This window comes from Dichotomopilus funicola (genome assembly GCF_033296635.1).
Source record: "Dichotomopilus funicola strain CBS 141.50 unplaced genomic scaffold C8A04scaffold_22, whole genome shotgun sequence".
NCBI lineage: Eukaryota > Fungi > Ascomycota > Sordariomycetes > Sordariales > Chaetomiaceae > Dichotomopilus > Dichotomopilus funicola.
The window spans coordinates 25,315-50,182 of record NW_026944043.1 but is presented as its reverse complement, the minus strand read 5'-3'; the positions used below and the strand labels follow the sequence as shown (position 1 = coordinate 50,182).

Below are 24,868 nucleotides of genomic sequence, written 5' to 3'. Positions count from 1 at the left end.
ACTGGGGTAGGCCTTCGTAGCCCGTGAATCTATGAACCGAGGAGGTGAGACATTTGAGTAATGTATCCGACTGAACAAAAGCAGACAAGAGAAGCTCGGAATTTGAGGTGATAACCGGGGGGAAATCCGAGGTGAAGGCATTGACTTGCTTTTCTCGTAATGTTGAGAATGGGGATGGGAAGTGGGGGAGCTTGCCATAAATACATACACACATACATTACATACATACAGTATGTGTATTTTAACATACACACCGTGATACAACCAGAGGTTCCGACGACGTTCCTTCGCCTTGAGGACTCCTGCGGTCGGACAAATCCTCTCCCGTCCTGACACACCCGCTAAGGCCGACGCAGAATAGCTGCAACACCGCACATGAGCACACAAGCACACGGTGGGCTTTCTTCTTCTCTAGGGGGACTGGCTCCGTAGGTGACTGGGGACAACACAGTGCCGGGTGAAGAGGGGAAGGGGGGGCATGCTTCCCCTCGATTAAAGCTCGGTGCCTCAGGAGCCCGCCGCACTCCTGCCCCTTTTATCCATCTCCGTAGGTACTTAGCTTATTTATCGTCTCAGAGGATGAGTGTTGGTCACAACTTTTTGTGTTCATTTTTCAACAAATAAACCTGCCCATGGGGATATGAGCTCAAAATCCTCCCTCCTTTGAAGTACACGAACACCACCATGTCGAAAACCGAGGAGTCCACCCAGGCTGCCCCCTCGGCAGACCCGCCTCGTATTCTCATCATCGGCGCGGGTTCGCGGGGGAAAACTTACGCTAAAGCCATCGCATCGGCTACGAACGGCGTGGTCGCTGCCGTTTCCGAACCGGACAACTACAAGAGGAACTGGTTTGGGGAGGCCTTTATATGGGGTTCGGGTGCTCCCCCGCCCGAAGGAGCTGCTTTCGCCGACTGGCGTGAGTTTATCGCTTACGAAAAGGAGCGCCGCGCGCGCGCGGCGAGCGGTAGGGAGGAAAACGTGCCTCCGGGCATCGACGCCGCCTTCGTTTGCGTGCTGGATGAGATGCATCGCGACGTGGTGGTCGCCCTGGCCAACCTCGGCGGGTTCCATATCATGTGCGAGAAGCCGTTGGCGACCACCCTCCAAGATTGTATCGATATGTACGCGGCCTTGCAAGCAAACAAGGTCTCGGGGGGGGAACAAGCTGTCTTCTCCATTGGGCATGTTCTTCGTTACAGTCCCCACAATATGCTCCTCCGAAAGCTTGCGGTGCAAGACCGCGTAATTGGGGATATCCTGTCTGTTGTACATACGGAACCCGTTGGGTGGTGGCATTTTAGCCATAGTTACGTCCGTGGCAACTGGTACGTGGCATGGGAACGCCACTCGCTTCTTCTAAAGATTGCGACATTCCGCTGACATAACTGGCAGGCGTCGCGAGAGCACCACTGCCCCAAGCCTATTGACCAAGAGTTGCCACGACATCGATGTGCTGCTCTGGTTGCTATGCTCCCCCTCTGATTACTCAGTCAAGGACGGGCCTCCACCCCATCTACCATCCTCGGTAACTAGCACCGGTACTCTGCAGTATTTCAAGCGGAGCCGCAAACCAGCCAGGGCCGGGAATGCCACCAACTGCCTCTCCTGCCCAGTTGAAAGCGACTGCAAATACTCAGCAAAGCGTATCTATGTCGGCCCGGAGATCGCGGGGCTGGAGACCTGCAACACAGGCTGGCCCGTGAGTATCGTTGTTCCTGATATTGAGTCGTGTGACAGCATGAAAGAAGCCAAGAAAGCTGTGCTTTCTGAGCTCGCCAAGGACTATACTTCTACCACACCGGATTCGGAGGTCTCACGTCGAAACTGGTTTGGCAGGTGTGTTTACGAATGCGACAACGATGTGTGCGATGACCAAGTGGTCACCCTCAACTGGGAGGAAGAGCCGTTGGCGGGTGAGAGCGGGACGGGTAGCCGCAATGCGAAGACGGCCGTCTTCCATATGGTTTCTCACACCAAAAAGATATGCCAACGCTATACCCATCTGTACGGCGTCGACGGTGAAATATACGCTGACTCGACTACCATCACCGTCGAAGACTTCCGTACCGGAAAGACAACCGTGCATCGCCCTCCGAGCGGAGGCGCCGGGCACGGCGGAGGGGATACTGGCCTAACTCGTCAGTTCATACTCGCTATCGACAAGGTCAAGAACCATGGTTGGTCGTCCGACAGGGCCCAGAGAGAGCTTGTCGGCTGCACCCTGGAAGAAGTTATCCTCAGCCATGCCATGGTATTCTGCGCTGAGGCTGCGCGCCGGGGTAAGGAGGTGATAAATTGGTACGTGTAACTTCCTCCTGTTTGGGCTAACCTTGCATTTTACATCCCCATACGCTTCTATTATTTTGCCCGGTAGTCAAAGGCTGCAGCTAACATGATTTGGGGGTAGGCCTAAGTGGTGGGCGGCCGAGGTCCAGGCTAAGTCCGCGCCGAGATGATACATGCTCGGCCACCAAGCCGGCCACCAAGTCGGCCAAACTGGTTCCAAAAGGGATCATACATGAATTCACGTACCTACAACATACCCGTTTCTATTTATTTGTCTGCAACTTTTATTGTACAATTTACTACCCAGCGTTTAACGGAAGATAGTCGTTTTACAGAGTTGGAGACACTCCCATCATTAGTTATTAGCTGGATCTGTGACGGTAGATCAAGATACATACATGCCCTTGACGGGCTCAGCGTATGTATATAATAGTCTCTCGTTTCTGGAAACGAGGGGTACCTACCAGCTCTGTTGGCTGTGCCTATTAGGAGCCGTCGGAACCTCGATTTCCCGCTTGTTTTTCTCGGTACCTCTCACCCGCTGTATACCTCTCACACTCGGTTCACGGGGCGCTCATTCATGGTCGACGAAAGTGGGGAGAGAGGGGTGGGGTGATCCGCGCCAGTCCCCCAAGTTTCATCCCAAACTCCCCACCAATCTAGTAACCGCCCCACCCCCTAGGACATAGTACACGCGACACCACACAAGGTTCCCTGGAACCCAACTTCGATTTTATCACCGGAACTAGCTAAGGGAATTACTCTTCTTCGAGACCCTCGCGAAACCTACACCATACCCACAGCGTGCCCGCTTTAGCTTTCAACTCTATCTGCCTCGCATATACATAACTTTGTCCGTCAAGTCTTTTGCCCTTCAGCCTATTATACACCACTTCTCGACGCTGGACACTCGCATTCAAGATGGAATCTGGGACGCCTGCTCAGCAACAGGCCGGCGGCGCCGGAGCTAGCTGGGGCTCGTTCCTCAAGGTTCGTAAATGGCAGACGTTCCATTCCTTCATTAGCACGAACGGCTATGGATAGAAAAAGCTAACCCGAACTTTCCGAGTCAGTCTATCGCGTCCTTCAACGGCGATCTCTCTAGCCTCACCGCGCCGCCCTTCATCCTCTCAGCCACTAGTTTGACCGAGTTCAGCTCATATTGGTGCGAGCACCCATCTATCTTCGCCGCGCCCGCCAAAGAAGCCGACCCCGCAAAACGCGCGCTCCTAGTGCTGAAGTGGTTTTTGACCACTTTAAAGCAGCAGTACGCTAGCCGAAGTGAACAATATGGAAATGAGAAAAAGCCCCTTAATCCATTCCTCGGCGAGCTTTTTCTAGGGAAATGGGAAGATGACGCCGGGACCACTGAGTTGATCAGCGAGCAAGTTAGGTCAGTGTTTGGATCGTTACCCGGCAAGTGGCTGGCCACTGTCATCAGCCATGTACTGACTGACTACTTTACTTTTGTCGACTCGTAGCCACCACCCCCCAGCAACTGCATACAACATCACCAACCTTGCCAGCGGCGTTCGGCTAGAAGGCTACAATGCCCAGAAAGCGTCCTTTTCCAAGACGATCAACATCAAACAGATTGGCCATGCGGTGCTGAGTGTACCTTCAACATCGCCCGGAGAACCGGAAACCTTCCTTATCACCCTGCCATCCCTGCATATAGAGGGTCTTATCTTCGGTTCTCCCTTCATCGAACTAGAGGGCAGCTCCTATATCACGTCTTCTACCGGTTTCACAGCCAAAATTGACTACAGCGGCAAGGGCTGGTTATCCGGGAAGAAGAACTCGTTCACTGCGATTCTTTATCCCACCGGCAATGAAAAAGAAGTGTTGTTCAACGTGTCCGGGCAATGGACCAGATCCTTCGAGATCCACTCCGGGGCCGCAAAGCACAACAACAAAGACAACCTCATCGAAAATTGGGTCCCTCTTCCTCTCAGTGAGCTCGACATCGCCCCTCTGGAGAAGCAACACCCTCTCGAGTCCCGACGGGCTTGGTCCAAGGTGGCAGCCGCGATCGCCAAAGGCGATCTTGACACAGTCAGCGTAGAAAAAGGCAAAATTGAGAATGCGCAGCGCGAGTTGCGCGCCCAGGAGCGGGCCGAAGGGCGCACTTGGGAGCGCCGTTACTTCACAGACCGTACCGATGTTGTGGACCCAATCTTGAACAGCCTTGGACCGGCCGTCAGCCTACCCGAAAATGGCGATTCTGACAAGACCGGCGGTTTATGGCGATTTGATCATGCCAAGTCGGAGGCAGTACGGAAGGAGTCCCTTCCTGAGGGCGAGAAGGCGGAACAATTGGCGAAATTGTTGCTCGGGCAATGATTCGGGGGGGGGATGTTGCCCGTGGCATATAATATATCCACACTTTGTGTCAGTGGTAACATGCATGGTGTGGAGATACACAATAGGCCGCCCTGTGATGTCTGCCCGGGCGGTTTCTCAAGTGGCTCCCCATCTCACTGGCAGGACCGCTTTCCAAGCCTTGCAGCTTGCCTCCGCCTCCTGGCGATAATCTTACATGGGGTGCGGGGAGGGGGTGTGCAGTGAATAAAGTACGAAAACTGGATTGGAAAGGGGTTCGTGAGTCCTTTTCGTGATGGCTTCCCGCGGATGGATTGGATATCGGCTCGGCACTCTTATGATGAAGTTGACATCACCGGCCTAGTGATAGATCTAGTCCGCCTCGCATCTTTAATTCTGGTTTTTCCTCCATGTTTTCCGCTTCTGCCGCCGCTGGGGATTCACAAGGTTACTACACTAACGTCACAGCACCCTTGTACCCCTTACTTATTGTTCTATCCACCCGAGCCACCTCAACCCCGCGCTTTTGAGATTGCACTCTAAACCTAGCCACGTATCGCCCGCCATCTACGACCGTATTATCTCATAAAACAACAAGTACACCTCGCGTTGCATGCCCAATACGTCACGCGTGGTAGCTTCCTTGATCTTGTCGTCGCTGATACGCCACCACCGGGACCTCTGCTGCTTCTGCTGCCTGGCCTTGGCTTTAGCCTTGACCCCAGACGTGGAAATGGTGGGTTGGGTAGGGGGCGTCAAGGGGTGTTGGTTCTTCCCACCGCTGGCCGGTGATATTTGGATGGCGTCGAGCGAGGCGGAGGGAGCCGGGCCGGAGCTGCTAGAACGCGGCGATGCCCCCATCGACGGCGAGCTGTCAGCGCTTATTGTTGTGGTGCCAAGGAGGCGACGAGAGAGCGCCGGGGACAAGGGCGAAAGGTTGGTGACTTGATCAGTCGGTCCCTGTGCTGGTGAGGAACTGGGGTCACTTAGAAGCGGGCTCTGGCTTCGGCGTCCCGGGGTGGGAGCGGGACTAGGCCGTCTGCTATAAGCAGGCGACTCTTGGAACGTGCTTGGGTTGGAAAAGGGCGGGTACATATTTTGCCTCCGGAATGATTCGTAATGGCCGCTGTTGTGGCTTCCTTTATGTGTGACAACACCAAGAAGCGTGTACTTGCGCTGCTGAAGCAGGCCACCTAGCGGAAGCTTCTCGGGAAAAACAACCCTGGCCGAATTCTTCAACGACGAGTGACTCGCATCAAAGATCGACCTTGAAAGGTGAACCGCCAGGATCTTGGGGAATTCGGTCATGCGGGTGTGCCGTGCGATCCTACACCTCGGAACGGAGTGCGGATCGGGGAGCTCGATGCCTTCCGGTGGTTTCTCCGGATCCACGGCGATAGCAAGTTGGAGCTTCGTCACGGCCTCTTCCGCTCTCGACCGATCTGTGGCGGACGCTGACCGCGTCTGTCTCTCGAAGATGGCTAGGGCGTGTAACAGACGGCATTTTTCGCACTTGAAGTCATCGATATACTCGGTCTTAAACATGCTATCAAAACACGCTCCAAGCGTCGAGGATGCCACCTGGGGTACGTTGAGTGTCAAGGTGCAGAAGGGGGATACCGTGGGCCGTGGCTTGAACCCACAAGTCAAACACTCGATCTGGGATTCAAACTTGCCCTCTAACGGAAACCCTTCCTCTTGCTCCTCCGTATTCGGCTTCTCCGCGCTGGCGCCACCATGCCCGGCACCACCGAGCACTACGCCGGCTATCTGGCCGTGGTCGTTGCTGGATGGTCGTGGCGATTCAGCAGCCACGGTGTTGTTCGGAGTCTTCGGGGGGTTGAATGGGGCATCATCGCCCAGGCCTCGCTCTCTGCACGTGGCGAGCAAACGAGCCCTATGCCCAGCATGATACTCGTCGCAAAGCCTCTCGGCCACTACTTGTAGGAATTCCTGTGCATCCTGCTGCTGCCGGCTAATGCGCTGACGGAACGATTGTTCAAGGACTCGTAGAAAAGGTGCAGCAGATATGGTTTTTCTGTTTATTGGGCGCTCATTCAATGCATCCAGTATGCCCTTGAGCCCCTTTGTGACACTGCCCGTTTGTAACCCCTGCAACTTCCACTCCGGTGTGTCCTTCAACAGGGGAGGAAGCGCGTGGTCAGACTCGACCTGGGCTCGAACATCGGCGGGAACAATCTGGGTGTATATCGATTGCTCGTCGAGGTTCCGGCGATGCACCTCTCGTATTAAGTAAAGTCGGAGGTCGCCGAGACCGGCGAGGGCTTGGAGGACTGAATTGATGAAACAATCATTGGCGGTGTTCGAAAGCCCTACGGCCCCCTTCTTGCGGCCTGAGAACGCCCCGCTGACCGAGTTCGGATCATGGTTATCGAGGAAGTAAGTGGGCGCAAATACATAGATGAGGGTAATAGCAGCGAGTGAGGCGCCAGCAGCGTACGTCACAACCTTGAGCGTTTTATCGGGCATTTGCGATGGCGGCCTTGTATGGTTTTAAGGGTGAAAGGCTTCGGCCCAGACAACCAAATCCACGGCGGGCCGAACAAAACGGAGGACGTTATTGGCGGGAGGGTCGATTTGGAAGTCGGTTGGTGAAAAGGCTCAGTTGTGCATTGACGTCTTTGAGATTTCAGCCGAAAGGGCTTGGCAGGGTGAGAGGCAATGGGTCGAATGGAAGCCTGCTCGTCTGAAGGCGACGAAAAGCGGGCTCCGTAGAGAGAGATCAGGAGTATGAAGAATTTGGCAGATACCCGAGTGTATATATATAAGAATTGGCTCTGAATTACAAGTCAATTTTACGCCTTCATTCATCTTGGTATCTGCGACTTATTGTTTGTTTGTCACTCGCCGCTAACAACCATGGGTCTACTCTAAGTTAATATAAATATAACCCTTATCCTAAAGATAAGAATAGTCTAGAATTTTAAAGTGTTATATTTAATAATAGGGTAGAAACTCTATGTCGAGTTATTAAATAGATATATTAAGTGGATATCCTAAAGCTAACCTATAGTAAGCTTTTCAAAGCCACTTTATCTGTTATATATATCTATTTAGGTCCTATCTAGAGTATAGCTGACTATTATCCTAGCTTATATCTAAAGAGAGAGTTATCCTACTTCTTATTTCTTAGATATAAAACTACACTAGCTTAGTAACCTAGACCCTATAGTTATAGTTATTCCTTAGTTAAAGGATTAAATTATATAAAATATAAATTAAACTAAGGTTAACTACAAGATTATTAAAATCTTAATAGCTCTTTAAAGGAGGTTATAGTTATTAATAATTTCTTAGTTCTAGTTTACCTTTATTAAATTCCTATAGGTAACTTCTACCCTTTCCTAATTATAAATTACAATAGTCTAGTAATTATCCTAAAGGTAATATAAAATAACCTAAAAGTATTATAGGGCTATCTACTCCTTTAGCTTATCTTGTGATAATAGTACTTTGGAAGCTTATCTAAAAATAGCTCTAGCTAGATATATATAGTTTTAATATACTATTAGACTATATTATAAAAGGTTAAGAAGGTTATATCTATTAAACTACTATTACATTAAGATACAGCCTTTAATATTATAGATACTAATTATAATATAGAACTATAGTATATTAAAGTACTTACTACTAGTTAAAGGACTAGTATATATAAGGAAGATATACTAAATAATAGCCTTATTTACATTTATTCTAGGGCTGATAATCTATATTAGATATTAGTAAATAACTTTAGCAATATATTTAACCTTATATATATATATATAGTTTCTTAAAAAAGTAGATTATAGTGTCAAGGGCTCAGGCCTAGGGCCATGCCCTCACAAGGCCAGGGACATCAGCAGTCGTGTTGGATCGTGGCCGATGGCCTTGGGTTGACATAGCGGGGCTGTCCCTCTCCCGAGACACTCGCAGGCCGGTGCCGTTCCGGACCCGGCTCGGAGGTGGAGCCCGAGGTGCCCGAGCTCCGAGCGCGCACATCAGGGGGGGGAGGGATATCAGGATATAAGGAGCCCTGGGTAAGGCACAACCCCAAGTAGTTCTCTTTCTGCAAGCTTTCTCAATAACATAATAAACGCCTATCTGCATTCTGCCATAGGGCCAGTTCCTTACACTGGCTAGTAGCATTAACAATCTGATACTCGGCTAGTCACTTAGTTATCTATAGGACAATTTCTTCCTACTACCAGAGTTCCTTATTAAGTTTCTTTAGTTTCCTTAACTCGGTTCTTATCTCCTTTAAATCCTTATAGTAGACTATATTAAGTCTCTATTCCCTTTTTAGCTCGTTCTTCTTCTGAATAAGGGTTTCCTATTAAAGTTTATATTCTACCTGGAACTTCTACTATATACTGACTTTATAGTATATTTATCCCTAGAGTAGGTGATAGTTGTACTTTAGCCTAATTATTACTTCTTAAAGGTTATTAAATATATCCTACCCTTTAAGTACCTTTTTCTATAGGTACTAAAGGTTAGGCCCTAGGGGCTGATCCTCCTTAGTAGTTTTCTAATAGCCTTACTAGTCCTAGGTAAGGGTAAGTCCTATTTCCTCGATAATAGCATTTATAATATATAGTAGGGTTACTTAGGTATATAGATTAGACTTAAGGTAATTATCATTACTATTAATAGGTTCCTATAGCTATTTACTATATTCTTTTTTCTATATCCGAGAATTCTACCTAAGGGGGTTCTAAATCCTTATTATCTTCTTTAGGTTCTTTCCTTATAAGCCTAAACTTCTCTATATTACTATAGTAGCCTATATATTCCTCTCTATTATATATATCTTCTAAGTTATCCTATCTATAGCTACTAGTAGTAACCTCCTTAAATTTAACTCCTTTTTTAATAATAGCAGCTTCTTATCCTAGTACTAGGGACTATTATCCTAATACTCTATTTTACCTCTAGGGGCTTCTATATTTATACTTATAGTAGCCCTTCTTCCTATAGTTATAGCAGGTAATACTAGACCTATTATAGGGCTGCTTATTCAGCTACTAGATCTAGACTATATTAATCTCTATAGGTCCTAGTCAAGTACTATAGGATATATTCTTACACTGTTTCTTCCCCTTATTAATATAGTTCCCCCTGATAATCAACTTCTACTATCCCTTTCTTTATTACTTCCTTATATAGAGATAGTTATCAATATAGATAGCCTTAATAATGTACTTATCAAGAGCTAAAGGCTAATCTTCCTTATATAATTCATCCTTAATATCTTCTTTTAATTTATTATAGAATAGTTATATTAGGCATTCTTTATTAATACTAGCCGTAATAGAGTCTTATCAAAATATTATAATATAGGTCAAGGCTAATTTAGTTTACTATAGTCAAATAAGTTAATCCTAAATATAGACCTTTTTATCCTAATCTCTAAACACCTTCTACAGTTCCTTCTAGGATTCATTGTAATCGTTAAAGATCTTCTAGGTATATAGATTAATATATCATCGATATTCTGGTTTATGATATAATCCCTAAAGGTTGGCTTAAACTAATATATAGCTTGGCCAATAAGCCTTAAAGCTATATAACGGAATTTAATACCTCTATCTAGAAACCGAATATTATAATACTCAATATAGAATGTAAGTTCTATAAGGAATTATATAAGGTCTTCTTTCTTTCTATCAAACTTTTTAAGGGCTTCGATCTTAAGCTTAGCCCTTTCGATGTCGTCGAACTTACTAGTATACTTATTGATTAAGTCCTACTAGATCTTAAAGCCTTTTTTAAACTCCTTAATCTTATGCTGAAAGACCCTAACGGTATTATTAAGGTCTTCTTCTAAGGAGGTTATATTGAAACTGGAACTGGCACTTATAGTATTAGATATCTTCGTCTAAACTATAACAGAAGTAAAGGGAGTAAGTAATATATAATAGATCGTCTTTCAACTATATTCTAAAAGAGTTTACTAAAGGTATAATATAAGGGTTGTAATCCAGTGAAGCTAAAAGGTTTATAATAAGATAGTGATCTGGTCTCAATGTTTATAGTACAGTACAGGTAGTAATAAACAAGTTATATTACTTACTGGAGAACTCCCAGAGTCCTTTAGAACGAGTGCCTAATATACTATCTAAAATAGCTGGCGAGCTATAGCTCGCCAGCTACTGTATTCTACCTTAGCTCGCCTTAAGTAGCTGTCTACCTGATGCTATCGTGCTCGTTGGCGCTCGCCGACTACCTGGTGCTACTGTATTTTGCCTTGGCCTTCCTTCATATAGCCGTCCCGATCCTGCCCTAGTCCTATTTGCTGTACCGTTTTGGCTACGCCCCACCAGGGTCACCTTATATAGTTGGTTTGTGATATAGGTCTAGATTAGATCAAATACTTTAACTTCTATATAGTACCTTATATAAGGGGTAAATACTAGCTGTTAACCCTTAATGGCTATAAGAGCTATTACTCTATTAAATTTAAGCTCTATTACTAGAAGAATGATATTATTATACTCTATATACCTCTATATTCCTCCTACCTTCTCTAGCCACTTAATATTGGCTACTTTAGGCTATTGATATAAGTCTATAGCCACTAGATCAAGAACTTAATATATATGTATATATCAACTATATAAGTAAGCTTAAGTTCCTCTACACCTTTTATATAGCCTTCTTCGCCTCTATTACTAAGAGCAATATCTGTCACGAGTTGGCCTGAGGAATGGCCAAGGGATCTACAAGTCAGGACGCAGGACAAACTGACAGCCAATCATTAGGTAGCCAATCAGGACAGGATCACGATCAGGGCTAGACCAAGTATCGTGATCCCGCATCATAGATCACTAGGATCACGCTGTGATCTAGGTAAGCCAATACCAGAGATTACCAGGGGAAAATGGTAATCTAGCTAGTATATACTCACTCGTTCTAAAGGACTCTGGGAGTTCTCTAGTAAGTAATATAACTTGTTTATTACTACTTATACTATATTATGAATATTAAGACCAGATCCTTATCTTATTATAAACCTTTTAGCTTTACTAGATTATAACCCTTATATTATACCTTTGGTAAACCCTTTTAAAGTATAGTTAAAACCTAATCTATTATATATTACTTACTTCCTTTATTTCTATTATAGTTTAGATAAAGGTAACTAATACTATAAGCGCTACTAATACTATATAGGCTTAACTAAAGGCAGTTATATAATCCTATAGAACAACGATAAAGCTAAGGCTATATTTATTATACTATAAAAGAAGATAAAGGAGCTTAAAGATAAGTCTAAGATTTAGAAGGGCTTACTTTTAGAATATAAGACTAAGTTTAAAGATATCTAAAGAGCCAAGCTTAAGATCGAGGCTCCTAAGAGGTTTAATAGAAGAAAGGAAGACCTGGTATACTTCTTTATAGAATTGACCTCTTATATTGAATATTATAACGCTTAGTTCCCTAATAAATGGACTAAGGCCTGCTATATAGCCTTAAAGCTTACCGGTTAAGCTATATAATAGTTTAAACCGACTCTCAGCGACTATATTATATATAAGGATATTAATAATACCCTATTATTTACCTAGAAGGTCTTTAGTAACTTTAATAACTTTAAGGGGGAACTATATAAGGTATTCGGTAATTAAGAAAAAAAGGTCTATATATAGAACTAACTTACCTAACTATAGTAGACTAAGTTAGCTTTAAGCTATATTATAATATTCTGATAAGACTTTATCTAAGCTAGTATTAATAAGGAAGGTCTAATATAACTGTTTTATAATAGACTTAAGGATAATATTAAAGATAAGTTATATAAAGAAGACCAGCCTTTGGTTCTTAATAAATATATCGTTAAAGCTATCTATATCGACAATTACCTTTATACCAGGAAGTAGTAAAAGAAGGGGTAATAGAAGTTGGCTATTAGGGGAAACTATATTAACAAAGGGAAGAAACGGTATAGGGGTATAGCCTATAATACCTACCTAGAACCAATAGATATTAATGTAATCCAGATATAGTAGCCTAATAAGTAACCTTATAATAGGTCTAACGTTAGCTGCTACAACTATAGGAAGAAGGGCTACTATAAGTATAAATATAGAAGCCTATAAAGGTAAGGCTAAACCCTAGGCCAATAGTCCCTGGTACCAGGATATAAAGCCGCTATTATTGAAAAAGGAGTTAAGTTTAAAGAAGTTACTACTAGTAGCTATAGATAGGACAACTTAGATGACGTATATAATAGGGAAGTATATCTAGACTACTTCAATAGTATAGAGCAGTTTAAGGGTAAGGACTTAGATAATAGGGGGAATTCAGAAACCTCTAGGATCGAGCTTTTAGATATCAAGGAGAAATATAGCAGATAACTATAGGAATCTATTAATAGTAACGATAAACGGCTCTAGGATGATCTATATAGATAAGTAGTACTACCCTATACTATAAGCGTTGTAGTTAAAGAATAAGGCCTTACTCTTATTTAAGATCGGTAAGGTCATTAAGGGACTATAGAGGAAGGGCAGACCCTAGGACCTAACCTTCAATATATATAAAAGAAGGTACTTAAAGGACAAGGAGTAGTTAAAGACCTTAAAGAAGCGATACTCGGCCTAAAGCACGACTATTAGCTATTATAGGGACGACTTTAATATGAAAATCGTATACAACGAGAATTCTAGGTAAAGTATAAGTATTAATAGTAAAAGCTTAAAGATAAAGAAGACAAGTTAAGGCAGGAACGAGAACTCTATATGTTCCATCTTATAGAACTTATTAAAGAAGTTAAGGAGGGGAAGGGAATCCCTTTATAGGTAACTGACTAGATAGCTAAATACTAAACTATTGATACCTTATACTACTAGGAAGACTTGGGAAACGACTATAGGCCCTTTAAACTACTAAATTCAGAAGTAAGATAATAGATTATATAGTATAGATAGAATTAATGTAAATAAAGACCTTATAATAATCTTCTAGCTAGCCTAGTAGAGGTAGCTATAGTTCAGGACCGAAGTTAAGATAATAGACTCTAGGTTACTACTAGGTAGAACTATCTATAGACTTTGATACTAGTAGACAGTAGCTTATAGATAGATCTTATTAGCTCTATCTTAGTCAATAAGTATAGGATTCCCTAAAGGATAAAGAAGGAACCTTACCTAGTATAAGGACTATTCCTAACCCAGATGGCCAGGAGAGAAACTGAACCTTTAGATATAGAGGTAGAGGGAAAAACCATAAAGGTAGTATTTGATATTATGGATATAGGAACTACTAAGGATATAATCTTAGGGTTGCCCTGATATAAGGAATATAACCTAGATATTAGTTAGAAGGATAGTAGCTACCTATAACTATATAAGCTATAGAAGTACCTGACTAATAAGATGAGAAGTATAAAGTAGGAGCTATAATAGGGTAAAATATAAGGAAATATAACCCTTATAGGCCTACTATAAGAAATAGTCAGTAAAAAACAATAAACTCTAGATTCTAGAAAATACAGTCTACGATAATAGAAGAAGAGATAGATAGACTAAGAAGTTACCGTTATCTTAGTTAATATAAAAGAGAAGCTTATAATCAAATAGTAGATTAGCTTAGTTAAGGTAATGAATATTAAATATAGAGGAGAAAAGATCAATATACTTAAGGTTATAAGTATTAAGGTAAAGAATAGTAAGTTCAATAAAGACCGCTATAACCAGTAAAGTTTCCTAAGAGTATAAAGGATATCTAGTATTTCAAGCCAAGTACCTTAAGGGGCTCCTAGAATATAGACCCCAGGACTATAAAATCAAACTCAAAGAAGGAATATAGCTTAAGTTCTTTAAAGTCTACTATACTAACGAGAAATGGGATGCTAAGTTAAGGAAGTATCTAGATAATAACTTAAAGATTAGCTATATCTAAATGTTTATCTTACCTACTAGATATCTAATGTTATTTATCCTGAAGAAGGATAGGAAACTTAGGGATATATATAGATTACCAATAGCTGAATAGCAAGACTATTAAAAATAGATATCCCTTACTATTGATCTTAAGACTCTAGGACTAGTTGGCTGGAGTATAGTACTTCACCTATGTCAACCTACCGAGAGTATATACCTATATTTATATTAAGGAAGGGGCTAAGTAGAAAATGGCTTTTAGGATATCTTATAGATACTTTAAATACCTGGTAATACCTTTTAGCCTTACTAGGCCTTTTAGACTAGCTTTACTACCTTTTTAATAATCTTCTCCTTTTTTCCCTTTCCCTTTGGCTTTTTACTTCTTTATCTTTTATTTCTTTGTAATCCCTTTATTTTGTTCTACTTTTATTAAGCTTAATGGACTATATAATACTTTTCTTCTTTAAGTCTTCTTTCTTTTAAACCTTCTATAAATTTATTATAGGCCTTTTTTTAAAGGTAGGTTTCCAAGTCCTTTGATCTTTTATTTAGATAGAAGTCTAAAAGAAGGATCTTTACTTTTATTTTTAAATACTTTAAAGTTAATTTATAAAGCCTTTAATAATATCCTTTATCTTTTTATTTAATTTTATTAACTAATGATAGTTAAAGGCTTTAAATATAATTAATATATACCTTTTAAACCTGTATTAGGCTTAACCTTTAAATCTTTATTATAATCCTAAATAAAATAAAGGCTTAGATCTTTAACCTGTTCTTTAATACTAATTAACAAACCTTTTATTTTAGCTTATAATCTAGCTAGATCTTTAAGAACTGTATTAACTTCTATAGTTTTATAATACTGTTATCTTCCCTTTTTTAAAAAGCCTTTAATATCATTAGTTCCTTCTATTATCTCCTTCTTTTCATTATTAAAGCTTTAATAACCTTTTTGATTATTAATAAAAGGATAATTAACCTATATTCTTTAAAGGTCTTATACATCTTTAAAGTCTTCTTTAACTTCTATAATACTAGTATCTTTACCCTTTTAACCCTTTTTAAAAATTATCTAACTTTAAAATATACCTTTATTAATATGATTAATACTTTATATAATAATCTTCTATAGATTTTAAGAAAGTCAATAAAAATATAGTCCTGTTTTTAAAGCCTTTAATAAATTACTCTTAAATACTATTTTCTAAATATCTTTAAATATAATCTTTTATTTTGTCTTTAACCTTAAACTTTATTATTTTATTTGTCTTATATCTATAAGGTTAGTTATTAAATTAAGGTAAAACTAACTTATTAAAGCTTTTACTTTCTCTCTTTATATAATAAACTCTTATTTCCCGTTTAACCTTCTAAATATGAAAAGCTTTAAAAGGTTTAATAATAGAAAGTTCCTATATTTTGTTTATTACTTTAAAGACTATAATAATTTAATATTATTGTTAACCTATTATAAAGTAATCTTCTATTTTTAGGTCTTTTCTTCAATCACCTTTTTTATTCTTTATGAGCTTTAGTTAAACCTTTCCTTTCCCTCTTTAATAGTATTACTTTATACCTTTTCTTTATCTTCTTTAGCTTCTCTTTTATCTTTAATATCTCCTTTATCTAATATAATAACCTTTTTTCTTTTATTATTTTCTTCTTTAAAATAACTATTTAAATATATCTTTTAAACATTTTATCCCTTTAACCTATATTTATTTCCTTTATTCCCCTTTATCTTTTACTTTTATTATTCAACTTTAAAATATAAATTACTTTAGCTTTTATTCTTTTTCATTTCTTATCTTTTAATTATATTCTTTGAATTAAAACTTTATCTCATTAATCTTTTTATCTTCATTCCTAAAACCTATAGATAATAATCTAACTACTTTTATTCCTTTAAATTAAAGTAAATAGTTATAAAGTTTTTTAATATCTATATATAATCTTTTATAGAAATATAGTACTTTTACCTTCTTTAAAGGCCTTTAATTATAATATCTTTTATAGTATAAAGTTTAAAATTCCATTATAAAGTTAAATTTAATAAAGTTTTAACTTCAATATTATATTATTTAAATTAACCTTATAGTAAATAATATCAATCAAAGTATTTAACTAATATTATCTATCTTTATACAAGCTATTATTTTCATAGAGTTTTAATTACTTTAATATCTTCTTTAAAGTTATATATTAATCAAAACTCCATTTCTTTTTACTTTATCTCTTAAAGCCATATTTTATAAAATCTTTTCTTTATCTTATAATACTACTATCTTATAATACTACTACCTTATATTAAACTTTTCAATCATAAATATTACTATTAATGATAATATTTGTTATTCCTTAGATAATAGATTAATCTCGTTTATTAATTAATCTAAAGGTCTTAGATTAAAAGGATATTGAATTAGACCTTTTTTTAAAGCTACTTTTAAATATTATTTATTTCTTTTTATATTTTATAATAAAATTTTACCTTTTATTTAAGTCTATTATAATATTTTCTATTAATTAGTCTTCTATGGTTTATTACTCTATTTCAATAAATATCCAATTTATTTATTGTTACTATAGTAATACAATAGTTAATATTAAAACCTTTATTGGTTAACCTTTAGCCTTTTAAATCTTTAGATACTTTACCTCTCTAGTTTATAATATTTATCTTCCTTTTTCTTCTATATTAAAGCCCTATAAAAGGTAAAGGCTTATATCTTTAATGCTTCTTTAAGATTGTATTTTAATATTTTAAATTAATTTAAATATCTTAGATCTATATTAATATATTTCTCTAATCCCTTTCTTTACTTTAATCCCCTTTAAATATTCTTTAATCTATATTAAATAACTCCTTTTAGAACTTGAATATCTAAAGATATTCAATCTTAGTTAACAAAGTATAAAACTTTATTAACCTTTTCATCTTTTCTATAGGCCTTTTTATCACATAACGCTTTTATCTTATATAATTATTATATATAGTTTTACTTCTAATACTGAAACTATTATTTTAGCTTTAAGGCTTTTTAATATACCTTATAGTCTAATAGTTAGACTCTTTATACGATGCTTTAATTATATATCTTCTAGGCCTTTTTTTAATTTTAGATTATCATTTACATTATAGTCTTTATTATCTTTAGGTTATTCAATAATATAAACTTTACCTTCTTTACTATTAATAGGTTTATTTACTTTTTAAATGTTTCCTTTAATATCCTTTTAAGGTCTTTCTTTTATAGTCCATTTACTAGTATTATATAAATTCTTCTAGGTTTTTATAACCTAGTTAATAATTACTTTTTAAATTTATATAATATTAGTTATATATTAGCTGTTTATAAGTAAGTATATTATTAAAGGTCCTTACTACAGTACTATTTAATAATTTCTAGACTATAATCATCTTCTTTTAATTAAGATTTACTTAATAGTTCATATAATTTCTATTAAGGTCTTTTTTATCTATTAGTAGTTTATTACCTTTTATTAATAGTTCTTTCTTTACCTTTTAAGGATAACCTTTATTAATTAAATCTATATATCTCATTTAGCCTTTACTACTATTACTATTATCACTATCTCTATAATACTCTTCCTCTTTAGTCTTTTATTATCTTTATTATCTTTATAACGATCTTCTATAGTTAGACTTTCATAACCTTCTCTATAACCTTTTCCTTAGTTTAACCCCTTTATCTCTAGTTCGTATATAAGTCTATTATATCCTTTACTATATCCTTTACTTCTCTCTTCTTCTCTTTAGGGGCTATATTTAATAATTAGGTTAATAAACCTTATGGTCTTTCTCTCTTCAAAGGGCCTCTACGGGTTAGATAGTCTAATAGGACTTTAAATAGCCTTAAATCTATCCCTATTTAAAGGCTCCTTTACTAATAAATCCTCTATCATTTTAGTAAAGCTAGCCTAGACCTATAGTTAAACTAATTAATATAATTAGCTAACCTAAGCCTATAATTAAACTAATTAATATAATTAGCCTATAGCCTAGATTAAATATTAATTAATTTAATTTAGGTATTATTTTTATAGTATTTAGGGGGAAGGGGGGGGAGGGGGAGGGGTTAGTTCCCTATTAGCTAGGTAATAAATAGTAAGCCTACTAGGTTTAGCTTAATAGTTTAATAGCTAGTCTATACACTATATTGTTAATATAGTTAGTATAGTTAGTTCTTTATATGAAGTACACCGCCTACTGTAGCTATACCATAGGCTATATATAGGTATGACCTCTATTGTTATATAGGGTTTTTAAGGGCTTTTGAACGGTGGTGGTTTCGGCGATTTTGGCCTGGAATTAGAACAATTGGTGCAAAATTAAAGTTTTTCCAGCTCTTTATAAAATCTATAGTTTTATAGCTATTATAGCTATTTGTAACTAATAACTACTATTATAGTAGATCTTCTAGTAGGACTTTAGAAACAAAGACCTGTTTTAATTATTATAGTATAACTATATTATTAATCTATCTACTTTCAATACCAAGAAACTTTTAATCCTCTATTAATATTTCTCAAGAGGGAACTATTATTATTAAATATATTAGCTCTTAAAAATAATAGTTAATAAGAGGTATTAGCCTATTATACAGATACCTTTAATAAATGAGGTCCAGGATTATAATCTAAAGATCTTACATTTGATTAATATAGTCTTGAAGGACCTTATAACTAGGTTATTTAAGCCTTAACGTTCTATTAGTCTAAATTTATTAAAATTTTATCTATTTTATAGTAGAAATGTTAGAGGTTCCTCGGTATTAAGTCTAGACTTTAATAATCGGCTTAGTTACTCTATTCATATATTTAATATCCATTATATATTCCTTTTTCTTTTATAGAACTAGATTATACTATAGGAACCTCCTAATCTAACAATAGCGAATAAAAGGTTGATATTTAGTATATAATTATAGTTAGAGATAATGTGACGGGTCGTCTCTCAACCACACTCTGAAAGGGTTCACTGAAGGTATGAAGTAAGGGTTGTGATCCGGTGAAGCCAAGGGGTATACAACAAGATGATGATCTGGTCTCAATGTCCACAGCGTCGTGCAAGTTGCAATGAACAAGTTGTATTGCTTACTGGAGAACTCCCAGTCCTCCAGAACGAGTGACTATGTACTATCTGGATCACTATATTCCCCTAGTGATCCCTGGTGCTGGCTTACCTAGATCACAGCGTGATCCTAGTGATCTGTGATGCTGGATCACGATGCCCGGTCTAGTCCTGATCGTGATCCCGTTCTGATTGGCTACCTAATGATTGGCTGTCAGTCCGTCCTGCGTTCTGACTTGTGGGTCCCTTTGGCCATTCCTCAGGCCAACTTGTGACAGATAACTAATTAAGAACTAAACTTAGAGGACTATATCCCTATGGGCCTTTTTAAAGGATATAAGAGGCTACTATATAGGATATTAATAATATTAATAGAGGTATATTTTAAAGTTAAAAAGTTTATAAAGAGATTTAAAAGGATAACGATAGTGGTACTATAAAAGCTAGAGAAGACTTTAAAGATATATAAAAGCCCTTAAGGGATATAGGCTAATTACCCTTCTACTAATAATTAAAAAGGTTATTAAAGCCTTAACAGTAAAGAGGGTTATAGAAGTAATAGAAGCCTATAAATTAGTAAATAAGAAACTAGGAATATAAGTCTACAGAGATAGTAATTTAGTTAATAGTGATATAAATATAGATCTAAAGATAAAAGGTAATTATCTCTCTCTTATAGCTAGATATTTTAAAGATATTTAATATAGTTAACTATATTAGGTTATTTATTACCTTATAGTTCATAGGTTATCTACCTTAGATAGTTTATTAAGTTAAAGCTTAATTAAAGGGTAAAGAGAGCTAGCTTACTACTTTTATCAATCTTATTTATCCTTTATGTTATATTACTCTATAAAGGCCTAGAGGTAGAGCATCTAGTATTTAATATAGTAGGTTTTATAGATAATATAAATCTAATAATATTTAAAAGCCTAGAGGTATATATTGATATTTAAAAAAGGCCTGAAAGACCTATTTATAGTCGATAGATATTTAAAAGATAGCCTTTATCCTTTGAAAGTATAAACTAATCTAATTTAATGAGGGAAGGAGATAATAGAAGAAGCTAGTAATATTAATAGCCTTTAAAAAAGAGGAAGATTATAGTATAATAAAGTTATGAAAGTTAATATAGTTCTTAAAGGTTTAATTAGATTAAAGGTTAAAATAGAGGATCTACTAGTAAATATTGAAGAAGCAACTAAAGACTTAGGACTTTACCTTATTAAAAATTATAGGAAAGACTTAAGGCCTAAATCTATTAACAATAACGATAAACGTCTCTATACTAATGAACTTGGATAGATAGTACCCTACTTTAAAAGGACTAATATCCTTATATATAGAAGATAGATAATTACCTAGGACTCCTAAGGCTAATAGAATACTACCTAAGAGGGTAAGGAACTAGGACTTAACATCTAGTACCTTAGGAAGAAGGTATTTAAATCTTATAATAAAATTAATAACCTTTAGATATTAATCAAAGGGTTGAAGAACGAAGTTAGTAACCTATAAAGGTGAGTTTAGACTAAGGCCTATAAACGACGATAATTCTAGGAGCAAAGTAAGATTCAATAAGAGGAGTTAGAGTAGGCCTGGTATAAAAATAAAAGACTCAAGAAAGGTTAATAAACGACTTATATATTAAGAACAACGTATACTATAGGTAGTTAAGTAGTTAAAGGAATACTAGACTATTAATACTACAAGTCAGAGGGTAGATAAGATATTTTATATCACTAAGAAGACTTAGGAAATGACTTTAAGCCCATTAAAGGGCTTATAAACTACTAAGCTTAGAAGTAAAATAATAGATTATATAGTATAGGTAGAACTGATATAGATAAAAACATTATAACGACCTTTTAGCTAGCCTAGAAAAGATAGTTATAGTTTAAGATTGAAATTAAGATAACTAACTCTAAATTATTATTAGATAGAACTACCTATAGACTTTAACGTTAATAGACAGTAGGTCTTAAAAAAACCTTATTAGTTCTACCTAGTTAACTAGTATAGGATCCTTTAGAGAATAAAAAGAAACCTTATCTAGTATAAGGACTGTTTCTAACCTAGATAGTCAGAAGGGAAACTAAACCTCTAAATATCAAAGTAGAAGGAAAAACCATAAAGGTAGTATTTGACATTATAGATATAGGAACTACTAAAGATATAATTTTAGGGTTACCTTAATATAAGGAATATAACCTAGATATTAGTTAGAACGATAATAGCTACCTATAACTATATAAACTATAGAAGTATAAGAAATATAGAATAAAAGCTATAATAAGGTAAAGTTCAGGGAAATATAACCCTTATAGGCCTATTATAAAAAGTAGTTAATAAAAAACAATAAGCTTTAGATTCTAGAAAATATAATCTATAATAATAGAAGAAGGTATAGACTAATTAAAAAATTACTACTATCTTAGTTAATATAGAACGAAAGCTTATAATTAAGTAATAGATTAGCCTAGTTAAAGTAGTAAATATTAAATATAGAGGAGAAAAGATCAGTACACTTAAGGTTAAAAATGTTAAAGTAGGGAATAATAAGTTCACCTTCCCTATGAATATGAAAGATACCTAATATTTTAAGTTAAGTACCTTAAAGGACTTACAAAATATAGACTTTATATAAGACTATAAGATCAAACTTAAAGAGAAAATATAGCTAAAGTTCTTTAAGGTCTACTATACTAAATGAAAAACAAGATACTAAATTAAAGAAGTATTTAGATAATAATCTAAAGATTAGATATATCTAACTATTAATATTACCTACTAGATATCTAGTATTATTCATCCCAAAGAAGGATAGGAAACTTAGGATATATATAGACAATTAATAGCTAAATAGTAAGACGATTAAAAACTAATATCCCCTACTACTAATCTTAAGGCTTTAAGACCAGTTAGTTAGAGTATAATACTTTACCTATCTTGATTTACTAATAGTATATACCTATACTTATATTAAAGAAGGGGATAAGTAAAAGACAGCTTTTAGAATATCCTATAGGTATTTCAAATATTTAATCATACTCTTTAGACTTACTAATATATCTATAACGTTTTAAGCTATAATTAACTATATTATTTAAGTTTATTTTAATATGTTTATAATATACTATTTAGATAATATCCTTATCTACTTTAAGATATTTAAGGAATATTAATAGTATATATATAAAGTATTAGATATACCTTATTAATATCAGCTATCGGTTAATAAAGGAAAGAGTAAGTTTTATATCTAGAAGATAGTTTTTCTAAGGATATAAAATCTCGCTAAAGAAGGTTAAAATTAAGCTATAAAAGATCTAAGTAATTATAGCCTAGTTAATATCTACTACTATTATAGAATTCTAAGGTTTTATCAGATTTATAAATTTCATCTAAATATTCATTAAGAAGTTTAAAGAAATTATATAACTACTTACTATATAAACTTACTGGGAAAGGAGTAGAGTTTAAAAAGGGGGATATATAAGAGTAGGCTTTTCGTAAGATCTATAATAGTATCTTAGCTAACCTTATACTTTTATTACCAGACCTTAGCCTACCTTTTAAGGTAGAAGCTGACATATTGAATTTTATAATTGGAAGATAGCTTGGGTAGAAGGATAAGGATAAAAGGTTATACCTAGTAGCATTATTTTCGAAGAAGCTAGATAGACCTTACTTTAACTATCCTATTTATAATAAGAAGTTACTTACTATTATTGAAGTATTATAAAAATAAAGACTATACTTTAATAGAACTAATTATCTAATATAGGTCCATACCGACCATAAGAACCTTAAATACTTTACTATTACTAAGATCTTAAATAGGTAATAAATATAATAAGTAGAATTCTTATTACACTTTAACTTTATAATTAACTATAAGAAGGGTATAGAAAATATATAAGTAGAAACCGTAAGTAGGAGGACTGATTACTAAGATAATAACATCTTAAAAAACTTACTAGTACTACTATAGTAATAGATAGATAATATACTTTACTATACCCTATAACTGGTTGAAGACTATAATATTATAGCTGTTTAACAATAGATAGAGGAAGAAGCTCCTCTATAACTGTTTATAAAATACTATAACGTATCTTATAAGCGAGTGACGTACATAAGCGAGTGGCGCACTGATAAGGGCTCTACTGACATTCAGTGGTCACACTAAGAGCTAATTCCCGGTTTAATCCCAGGTGTTAGTGCTGTAGCCAAAATTTCAGTGCAACCCTTATCAGTGCGTCACTCACTTATATGCGTCACTCGCTTATAAGATACGTTATAGTTTTTAGGGAAGAAAGAGGAGGACGAGAATTTCAGGGAACTATTACTAACGGGGAATAAGCTAATTAGGAAATAGACCTAGAGATAAATACCCTAAGCCTATAACTAGATGGAATAAGGTTTAGTATTACAATAAGGCCTATATTAGGACTTCAGATTAAAAGGACCTTATATTTAAGGTATATCAGTCGAAACTTAAAGGATATATGGGAATTAAAAAAAACAGCTATGAAAATCAAGTAATACTATAATTTCCTATACCTCACTAAACTCTATAGTCGTTCAGTAATAGATAACAGCTATAATAGCCTATAGGCCTTATATTATCCTAGTTTACTTTATCTATAGAGGTTATACTTATTAATAACCTCCTTAACTTATTCTTTAATAATAGACTTTATTATTAGATTACTAGAATCCAAGGACCCTATAACCTAAGGAAAATACCCTATAAGGAGACTTAGATAGTAGAACAACTTATAGATATACTTTATTAGTATATTATATCAATTTGCATTTAGTTGAAAGAAAAGATTATAGATTAGGACATTAAGTTTACCTCGAAATTCTAATAAGTACTAATAATAAGACTTAGGATAAAAAGTAAGCTATTAATAATATACTATATATAGATAGATAATTAGATAGAACGATTTAACTAGATTATTAAATAATATATCTACCTTTATATTAACTTTTAATAAGATAACTAGGTTAAGTTATTACCTATTTATATAACTTATTTATAACACTATAGAAACTAAGATAATAAAGGTTATACTATATTTTATAAACTTTAAATATAAACCTGACCTAAGATAAGGACCTAATATTAAAGTACCTTAGGCTACTAGTAATAAAGGTAGATAAGATATGCTTATTATATATAATACTTAAAGAAGAACTTGAGTTTATAAAGGGAAGGATCAAAAAGTTCTATAATTAGAAAAGGCTTAAAGGA

The 24,868-nt window shown here is 36.2% G+C and overlaps 3 protein-coding genes across 3 annotated transcripts; 2 read left to right on the top strand and 1 right to left on the bottom strand.

The window, feature by feature from the left end:
* Positions 1–684: 684 nt before the first annotated feature.
* On the top strand, positions 685–2,459 carry C8A04DRAFT_11310 (uncharacterized protein; the record flags this gene model as incomplete). The annotated part of the gene is made up of 3 exons (XM_062776916.1): positions 685–1,328; positions 1,396–2,301; positions 2,411–2,459. The coding sequence occupies 3 exons, from the start codon at positions 685–687 to the stop codon at positions 2,457–2,459; spliced, it is 1,599 nt and encodes a 532-aa protein (XP_062637985.1).
* Positions 2,460–3,210: 751 nt separating this feature from the next.
* Positions 3,211–4,632, top strand: C8A04DRAFT_27550 (uncharacterized protein; the record flags this gene model as incomplete). Its single annotated transcript, XM_062780324.1, has 3 exons — positions 3,211–3,279; positions 3,363–3,682; positions 3,771–4,632. The coding sequence occupies 3 exons, from the start codon at positions 3,211–3,213 to the stop codon at positions 4,630–4,632; spliced, it is 1,251 nt and encodes a 416-aa protein (XP_062637984.1).
* Positions 4,633–5,178: 546 nt separating this feature from the next.
* C8A04DRAFT_27549 (uncharacterized protein) lies at positions 5,179–7,101 on the bottom strand (the record flags this gene model as incomplete). The annotated part of the gene is made up of 1 exon (XM_062780323.1): positions 5,179–7,101. One exon carries the CDS (start codon positions 7,099–7,101, stop codon positions 5,179–5,181), a length of 1,923 nt encoding a protein of 640 aa, XP_062637983.1.
* Positions 7,102–24,868: the final 17,767 nt, after the last annotated feature.